Source organism: Malaclemys terrapin, chromosome 6, assembly GCF_027887155.1.
Source record: "Malaclemys terrapin pileata isolate rMalTer1 chromosome 6, rMalTer1.hap1, whole genome shotgun sequence".
NCBI lineage: Eukaryota > Metazoa > Chordata > Testudines > Emydidae > Malaclemys > Malaclemys terrapin.
This window is the reverse complement of record NC_071510.1, coordinates 77597433-77607645: the sequence shown is the minus strand read 5'-3', so window position 1 is coordinate 77607645 and position 10213 is coordinate 77597433. Positions and strand designations below refer to the sequence as shown.

General features: G+C 40.3%; 1 protein-coding gene across 1 annotated transcript in view; it reads left to right on the top strand.

The window, feature by feature from the left end:
• Nucleotides 1-1802: 1802 nt before the first annotated feature.
• The window catches only part of ADGRV1 (adhesion G protein-coupled receptor V1), a 439035-nt gene continuing 430624 nt past the window's right edge, over nucleotides 1803-10213 (top strand). Inside the window, exon 1 of the mRNA XM_054032481.1 lies at nucleotides 1803-1884. Coding sequence (XP_053888456.1) covers nucleotides 1803-1884 — 82 coding nt within the window. The remainder of the gene's footprint in view (nucleotides 1885-10213) is intronic.

The following is a 10213-nucleotide window of genomic DNA, read 5'->3' as shown; positions in this document are numbered from 1 at the left end:
ATTTTTTTGGGGGGGTCGCAGTATTGCCACCCTTACTTATGCCCTGCTCTTGGCAGGGTGCTGCCTTCAGAGCTGGGTGTCCCACCAACAACCGACACTCTCTGGCTGCCCAGCTCTGAAGGCAGCGCTCTGCCAGCAGCAGCACAGAAATAAGGGTGGCAATACCATACCATGCCACCCTTACTTCTGTGTTGCTGCCTTCAGAGCTGGGCAGCCAGAGAGTGGCGGCTGCTGACTGAGGGCCCAGCTCTGAAGGCAGCAACGCAGAAGTAAGGGTGCCATCCTTACTTCTGCGCTGCTGCTGGTGGCGGTTCTACCTTCAGAGCTGGGCTCCCAGCCTGCAACCGCCGGTCTCCAGCTGCTCAGCTCTGAAGGCAGTGTTGCTGCCAGCAGCAGCACAGAAGTAAGGGTAGCAGCACCACAACCCCCTCTACAATAAACTTGCAACCCCCAACTCCTTTTTTGGGTCAGGACCCCTACAATTACGACACTGTGAAACTTCAGATTTAAATAGTTAAAATCATGAAAATTACAATTTTTAAAATCCTATGACCATGAAATTGACCAAATGGACAATGAATTTGGTAGACCTTACCTGTGTATATAGACTAGGAGAAGGTCTCTATCAATTTAGCAGTTTACAAATTAAAAAATTATCTGGAAAAGCCTATGTCAGTTATGTGTTTTTGCATTGCTTTTACACCAGAATGTGTCAGAATCTAGATTTTTCTAGTCTGTTAGGAGTGGTAATATGTCTATTTTGCTGATGCAATTTGGGGACTTCAGGCCAAAAAATGGCAGAATCCAGCAGCTCCCAGGTGATGGATATGTGTTTTTGCAGTGCAGTAGAGTAAGGATGCATTGTGGGTCTGGATTTTTGCACTGGTATTAGAGCAACTGTACTTCTCTGTTTAGTTGGTAGAAGTTTTCAGGTTGGGGGGAAAAAAAACTAGTTTGGACACAGCAGGATTCATATGTTGGATACATGTTTTTGTGGTACTCTGTCCTAGTTTGCAACAGGGGGCTTGGACTTTTTAGTGAAATAGGAGCTGCTACTTTTTTCTTGAATTAGACAGTAAAATTGGAGTTAATGGGGTTAAAATTTTTAGGATCTATCAGGAGGTAGGTACCAAATGTTTTCTTTCCTAGTGCTATGGGTCTGAAATGCATTAGAGTCCAGAGTTTTTTCTAGTGAAGTAGGAACTGCTATACTATTTAGAGTGCACAGTTTGGGACTTTGGCAAGATCCTTTTTTTCTGCTCCACTCCTGTGTCAGACATGCTTTTGGTCAGGAAGCTTTTGGTGATGTAAAGATAGCTATGCTTGTTCTCTATTTAGGCAGTGGCTTATGTGTGATGCAGCCAAAAATTGTGGGACCTAGCAGGATTCAGGTTTGTGGGGCGCTGATGCACCCGGAAGCATCAAAGTGCAGATTTATTTATGTGGGTGCACGAGCAGCCGCTGTACTCACTGATGGTACAATTTGAGGGCTTGGAGACCAAACCTCACTGGACACAGGTAGACCCCGCGTTGCCCTTGCCGCCTCCAGGGAAAACAACCGAGTTCCTGTTTACCTATGTGGAAGGATGGCCTGCCCTGGCCCACTCCCTTGCATCCCTGTGGGCAGCTACGCCGGGCGCTGGAAGGGGCTGGTTCCGCTGAAGCTGGAACACGGCAAGGGCTGTTGGAGGGTACAGGGCTCCGCCCTCCCCTCCCTCTCTCCTCCTAGAGGGTGGGGAGGCAGCGGGAGGGCGGGGAGTGCCGGACCAGCGCGGAGAGGAGGGAGGAGTAGGAGCCGCGCCATGCATAATGTGCGAGTGACAGTGAGTGCGCGGGCGGCTGGCGGAGTCCACAGGACGCGGATGTCCATGTCCTCCGGTCTAGGTAGGTTTGTTGCCCGTCTCTTCCTAGGGCGAGGGCGGGCCTTGCATTTGGAGCATCCTTCCTCAGCTGCAAAGCTCCCTCCTGCTAGCTCTAGAGTTGTGGCAGCAGCACCTGTTGCCTCAGGGAGAGGCTTTTTGGCTGTGGACAGAGCTGGGCATGGAGCTCGCCCTGCATGACTGCTGGAGAATATAGTCTGCTGAGGTGCGTAAGTGTCCTGGCGGCTCCTCTTTCTCTTCTCTGGGCTAGAGCAGCTGGAGATAGCAGCGCTTCCAAGGGAGACCTCTGTTCCTGGGAGATCAGAACAGGCAGAAGAAACTCAGCCTGATAGGTCCCAAGCCCGGGAACGATTGGTATTTAATATTCTAAAAACCACACAACAAAACATCCGTTTGAGTTTTCAAAGGAGTGACAATACAATCAAAACAGACTGAGGGAACTTCTCCTATATTTGTTTGCACTGTGTATAACTCAGCAAAACAAAGCGGGGAAAAAATAAAGCTTGGCCAACCAGCATCCCATGATAGAATTAATTTGCAAATAATAACAATTAAAATAAATGAAAATGGAATACCTTAAGGGTTTACAGTTCTACAGCTTTTTGATGTGTTGATTTTGTATGAATTGTTGCAGAACCCACTCTGGCTAACCCAGATAAACAAACTGTATTTTAAATTTAGTGGGAACTAAATGTGTCTCCAGTAGATTTACAATATAGATAGATTTGGTGTGGCATGCAAATTATTATTTTGATACACTATTTGAACATCCAAAAGTGTGCTTTGTGCTTCTAATATATATTGTGCACACGTTATAAATACATATCTACTTGGAACTATTCTATCAGTTAAATTTAGAAGAAAACTTATATATTAGTACAGTATAATAACCAAAATATATACATCCAGAAAATAGATTACTCATCTTTTCAATTAAAACAGCCTATCCCACAAAAATGTACAGTGTTTACATGCAAACTGAGAGCCATTTGTGGGGAAGGGGGATCAGTATGGTTTAAATAATATTAAGGATGCAACTGAAAATGTCCAGCTTTCAGAAAATTTAAAGACAAAACTAACGTTCCATACAAGTATTTTTTAAACCACTTCATGAATTAAGGATGAAGTATTAGTCAAAAGCTAGGAAAATTAAGACATTTGTTTCTTAATCTTAATGCTATTTAAACACAAAGTCATTGTGTTCTTACATTTTTAAATGGAAGAAATCAATGACATCATAGTTAGTTTACATCTGAATGAGCATACCGGCATCAAAAGTGCAGGGTTATCACCTTATGGTTATGGGAGTTGGATCCTGGTCATACTGAAATCAATGGGAAAACTGCCATTAGCTTTCTGGGATTTGGGCTGGGCTTCTTATCTGGGCTAGGAAAATTATGAGGGCTTAAAAATAATATATTTTGGATATTGAAGAACTTCAAGCAAATGTATGAACTTGGTCCTGAAATTCTAAAACAGCCATGGAAATAGATGGGAGCTTTAGCAGAATAAAGGTTTCAAAATTGGGCCTAAAATGTGTCCTTTTGTTATTAACATTTTGTGCTTTTTTTTAAATTAGAAGTCAGACAAATATAGGAAAGGTTTAAAGCCATATCACATGCATAGCATCATTTTATTTAAAATAGTGAGGGTCTAGTTTATTTGCTTGAGAGACTTCCATTAAAAACCCTCTCAGATATAGGACTCAATCCTGTAAATGCTTACACACTTGAGTAACTTTTCTCACACGTGTAGTTACAGAGGGATTGATCTTGCAAACACACATGTACTCATGTGAGTAGTCTGAGTGACTTCAATGGAGCAACTTGCATGAGTAAAGTTAATCAAGTACAGAAGTGCTGCAGAATCTGGCTCACAGATGTTAATGGAATTACTAATATGAGTAAAGTTACTGACATATGTATATTTCTATAGGATCTGGGGCATAAGCTGTAAACCAAGTATGGTAATTTTGAGAAAATGTATTGATAACCAAAAAATCACCTTTTGGAGTGGTACTCTATTTCCACAATTGTCAGAAATTAGAACATGGGTAAAGAAGAGATTAATACTGTATTATTATTGCTTATGTATTTTGAAATATTTGATACCTAACATGAATATAATGTCAATACAATATTTTATATTTTAAAATGAAAACTTGAAAATGTCTTCATGGTTCAAAGTTCAATAGAGATGAACCTACTAAACTTGTCTTGAGTACTTTTGAAGATCTCTTAGGCTAAGGTGGTTTTATAGGTATTAATAAACTGTGTGCTGTACATTGGATTCTTGGTATTATATGAAATAGAATGTCTATGATAATTTAACTTCATTTTATTGCTGGATAACACTTCTCCTTCTTATTTGCTCTTCCTGAGTGCCCTTTTACAATATGTTCTTAGTATTACTGTCATTGTATAAATTGCCCTTTAAGAAATATAAAGAATATTACATCCTAAATATAATTAGGAAGGAGCAAGTATGAATTATTATGTGAAAACGCTTCATATGCTTTATACGAGGCCCTGAACCCACATAGACTTAAGCACATGCATCATGTTACACACACGAGTATTCCTATTGACTGCAGTGGTACTATTTACTTGCATAAAATTACACATGTACTTAAGTCTTTGCAGGATCAGAGCCTTAGATTATAACCGCTGTTGGACAGAATACTTCTCCCATCAAAAAAAGCACAGTATACTAGTTAAGCATTGCTTGCTATGCATAACACCCTCATTTATAGATCTGATGCTGTGAATTTCAGACATTAGCAGAGTTCCAGCAATTCAGAGAAAGTTTGCATTTTATCAAGAGAAGTATGTTAGTTTTTTGAGGAAAAGAGATTGACATGGTGAATAACTGGTAGGTCATACAGCCTAATCCAGGTGGGACATTGTTAACTTTTCACTTTGAAAACTGCAGTTGACTAATGAATGAGTTTCTTCCTGTAAAGACTTACGCAAGAAGTCCTGACTCAAGTAAGTAGTTCTATTGAACTTGAGTAAAGACTTTGTGCATGAATGAGATTTTGCAGGATTGGGCTCAAGGGGTTAGTAGGAATTGTTAAATGGCTATAGCAAGAGGCTGAGAACTAGAGATGCTGCAGTGTTTCAAATCTTAAAAAAACAAAACAAACCCACAACTCTAAATACTGACTCATTGCTTGACTGATTAGTATTTTCTTGAAAACTGTTAAAATTGTTGTATAACTCACCAAATGTTGCAATTTGTTATAAATAACAAGGGTGTTCTTTAGGATAGAATATTGCTGTTGATTTAACCAGGCAAGAAGTTGTTTGAATTCTTGAATTTATCTGGCAAAATGAAATACAATGAAAGGCATGGTCTGTACACATTTTGAATTTTGTGATAGTGGATTTTTCAATATGTTGACAAGAAAATTCCCTCTAAAATGCCATAGTATGATCTCTTTAAATGTTAAGATATTTTGATATTGTGTCAGTTATATTTTTCCAAGTTAAAATACAGTTATGTAAATCACGGTTTGCATTCTTCATTTGCTAGAACAAGAAGCTATTCCTTTCCCCCGTCACTTCTCCAGGCCTCATCCTATATATTTTGGGCTTTGAACTGTTTCAAGCTTTACTTTATTAGGGATTTAACATGGATTTAATTCAGCCATCTGTTATGGGTTTGGCACACCAATGGATCTGAGGTACTGGGCAGAGGCAAGCTGTAGAAATTTCCCACATTTTTAAAGGTTAGGGAAAGAGCTACCTTTATGAATAGATTTTGAATAATTCTCAGCAAGACAATGGCGCAGAAGTGGGGTAAAAAATGTGTGTCATTCTCTGAAGCACAAGGTCCTCTGTCTGTCTTTAGCTTTGCTGAAAAGCAATTAGCATTTCAACCAGCCAATTTGGTTACATGCAATGAAGTACTTGGGTTTGTAATTTGCTGCTCTCGGCTTGGTGCTGTTGAGAACTAGCCCTGTGTAATCCTCTCAAAGTACCTTTCTTTCCAGCATAGTTATTGTTGCTGGTCTTAAATAACTACTCAACAAAGAGATTTCCTTGTCTTGAGCTACAGGGTGCTATCGGGCAAGGAAAATTAAATACCCAGCTAATAAGGGAATTATTATAATTATTAAATAGTCATTATTAAATTGTGGCACAGGTTAAAAGCTTTAGAAAAGATTTTAAAAAACCCCAAACCACTTAACAAAGATAATGTGAGGCGTCTTTGAACCCAGACAGCTTTTGCTTTCAGAGCTCCCTTCAGTACACAGCACTTTATCATTTGTATGATTTAAAAACAGATTGCAGAGATGTAAATGATTAATTCATGGTATAGATTGGAGAGGAGGCCTTGTATCACATCAATTCCAAAATGATGCAAATGTATTTTTTTCTTCTATGGAGAGGTATTGTTTTGGGGCCTTTGTTAAAGACAGATCTATAGAAAAAATCCTCTTCTTTGCTTCCCTGTAATAACAAATGAAATATATTTAATCAAATAATTGCACATATTGATATATTTCTGTAATTTAGTATAAATATTCAATACAAGTTTTAATATTTAAGAATATATTTTTTGTTATGAGTGATTTATTTTTATGATTAGGTAACACATTAATTTGCTGCGTAGCTCATACATGCTTATTCCCTTGCAAGGAACCACAATACATAGCAATAATTCTTTTGTCAATTCACTTGAAATAATACTCTTTAATCCCTGTCAAGAGGCTATAATTCACATCTGTTCACCTTGCAAATCATTTTTTTTATAAACTTATTATGTAAGAAGCAATAGTCAAGGTTGTTTATTTTTATTTTTCAAAGCATTCCAGCATGAGAGATAAATTAATGAATATGCACTAAAGTATCCAGTAATATGTTATGCATGCGATATATGGGCTCAGCCAGGCAAACAGTAATTAGAGGGATAAATTTTGTCCTCACATTCACACTTCATATTTTAAAAATGTGGCAAGTTTAACTTTTGAGAGGGTGACAGATACCTCCAAATTCAAGGTACAAATGGAAATTATTCTTAAGTCCAAAGGCCAGATCTTCAGCTCATGTAAAATGGCATAACTCCATTGAATCCAATGGAACGATATCAGTTTACACCATCTTAGTTTTTGGTCCCAGTATTTAAGGGCCTGATTCTGGGATGTGCTGAGCATCTGCAATTTTTTCTATAATTGATGACAGCTGTGGGTCAGCATCTGTAATGACAAGTATCTTTTTGGTCAACTGTGTAAGAAGCCATGTGAGAGAGATACAACAGAATAGAAACTGGGAAAGTGTGAGAGGTGGGGGCTGCATGTTTTGTGGGAGATAGGAGGCCTCTCAGGGTATGTCTATAGTGCAGTTAGACACCCACGGCTGGCCCATGCCAGCAGAGCTTGGGCTAGTGCTGTTTAACTGTGGTGTAGATGTTAGGGCTTGGGCTGCAGCCCAAGCTCTGTGACCCTCCCACCTCATAGGGTCTTAGAGCCCGCGCTCCAGCCCAAGCCCGAATGTCTACACCACGGTTAAATAGCCCCTTCTCCTGAGCCCTGCAAGCCCGAGTCAGTTGGCATGGGCCAGCCAGTGGTTGTTAATTGCAGTGTAAACATAGTTAAGTGAAAAGCATATCCATCCCACTTCTTTTGAGAGGTAGAATGCCACATATGTCGTGTCATGCCTGGGTGGCCCTGACCTTGCAAACCCTTGTGTAAGTAATTCTTACAAATGTGAGATGACCACTGACTTCAATGTGAATACTTGTGTGAAACAGGATTATTTGCATGAGAGTAAGGGTTTGCTAGAATGGGATCCTTCTATGGGACTTTCCTTTCGCTTCAGTGATAGTTATGTACATGCCAAAAATAGTACAAGCTATATTGCCAATTGTTGCAATACTATAGCATATTTATCTGTTACAGTATATGGTATTACTGGGCTTTGGCTATAGCTACACATGGACAGATTTTGATCTCACTTGCTTCAGTGTAGATCAGAAGTAGATCAGTTGAAATCATTGGAGTTGTACTGGTGTAAACTTAGTGTAAATGAATCAGAATCAAACCCCATAGTATGTTATTTCTTGGTAAAAGAATGTTGTCTTAGCAGATTTCAGCCAAAGTTTGATTGTTTATCACACAGGATCAGATTCTGATCTGTGCTGTAAATATGGAGTAACTCAGGTGGGTAAGTTCCATTGGAATTACTCTGGATTACTTTGAATAATCGAGATCAGAATCTGGCCCTTAATTATTATATGGTTCAGTGGGATGCCCAGTAAGGCTATGATTAGGAAGTCTATTCAGAATAGGTTATAAGGTATCCACAAATGTCTGTAATTAACATTTGTATACTCTGTACTCTATATGAACAATTTTCTTGCCTGCTTGCCATTGGCAAGGCAAAGAGCTCAATAAGTGAGTTTAGCACTGCCTGATAATTTGGCACTTCGTTGTGTGCTCTGCCTGAAGAAAGTAGGCAGGGCAGGAAAGTTGAACCTCACAAAACCCTGAGCTCTACCTGACTTATAAGACAAAGCTCATTTCTCCTGAGATCGTTATAAGCTTAAGGAATACTAAGAGCACATGAAAGGAACATCCATTACCTTTTGAGAGGATGAAGAGAAAAGCCACTAGAAAGTACAGAAGGAGAATATGAATTGCAATGGTCCCACTTCCCTCACTTGGACAATGGAGCAGAGGGAAGAGAAGATGGCATTCACCGCTCTCCCATTAGCTTCAAGGAAGAGGCTGGGATGCTTTGGGCTTCCCATCAGGGTTCTACCTTTAGATTCAGCTGGGAGACCTCACCATCTTTAGTGTAGGTGCCTGGCTGGTACAATAGATTTAGTTCGCTGTCTAAGAGGGTTAACTTTCTGGCTAGTAGGTATGAATGTGATGAAAAGTTGCTCGAACTTCTTTCCTCTTGACAATATTTATACAATGAAGGATGGGTGTTCTCGTCAAGGGGACTTAATTGAGAGAAAGAGGTTTTTCATATAGAGATACTTTCAGGTACATTAAACTAGCTGTCGCTCCATTCTCAGTGCTACATGTCAAGTTAGTGAGTTTTCGTAAAGTTTTAAAGAGGCCTGCAGTTGTGGTAAAAAGCTGTTGTTCATGAGAGTAATTGCCTAATATTTGTGTAGTTAAAAATAATCTCCTTCAAATGAAAATAAGCCCTCCTGGAAACTGAGATGAGAGCCTGCTAGTGCTCCATCATGGCAGCAGTACTTGGTAGGCAGCATGAAGCTACTGAGTTGGAGTTTTGGGACAGTGAAAGCCAGTTGAGAGCTCCCTGCACCAGGCAACGTGTGTGTATATGTGGGGGCCAGGTCAAGTGTTTCCCAATATTTTGCATTAAAAAGGGGAGAATGGGCACCTGTGAGTGATGCTCCCTGCAGCAAAGAGGGAAGAAGGGTTGGCACTCTGAGATAGAAGCTAGGGGGCAGGGCCCCCAAATAATATGCATGGAAAAAATGGGATACTAACAGTCTCCCACAAAATGTTACATCCACCAGAGTAGTCCAGAATGGGGCAGAGGGGAGCAAAGAGAGAAGCAACCAACCTGGCTGCTTGGTCTTTTATAACTCTCCTGCTTCCTGTGTTTTGCAGCAGGTAGAGGCATCAGGCTTCTCTCGCTGGAGTAGGCTATCATTCTGAAGTAGTGACATGGAAGCAGTGTCTGGTCAGCCTTCTCCCATCAAAGTAAGGGATTTATTTCTCCACCCTCCATCCCCCCCAACACCACAGGGGAAAGGGGCTGAGGCAATACACACTATTCAAATGCTAGGTTTTGCTGGCACACACATTGTATCCTTTGAAAATGCGGTCCTTAATATTGACAGCTAAGCTACTGAAGCTGTGAGGTGAAAAAAAGAAACGTTCCAATAAGCCTTAAATACAGAAACTCCTTTACTCTTATTTTGTGATCATTACTGGCAACATAGGAAACTCTGAATCTTAATGAACTGATATTATTACAACTCATATGATTTTATAATATGCTTCATAATGTTTGTAAAGTTCAGCGCTGGAAACCAGGAGTTCCTTTTGTATCTCCACAACATGTACAGCAAAGGTGGTGACATTGTAAGCCTTCCTGCACTGTTCCAACCTAGTGTGCTTCAGCCATGCTCTGGAGAAACTGCCTTTAAGGATTAAAGAGCAGTTCTGACTCGATGCTGATTCAGGAAAAGATCCTGCAGGGTGCACAGTAGAACAAACCAAGTTGAGAATGGGGTACTGTCTGGCAGCCCGAGATGGCCATCATGCTGCTCGCACTGCAGAGTAGCAGACATGCCATTCCTTTGAGGTTCTGCTTGGCTGGGTGTATAGTAATTGAGGGGAGTTA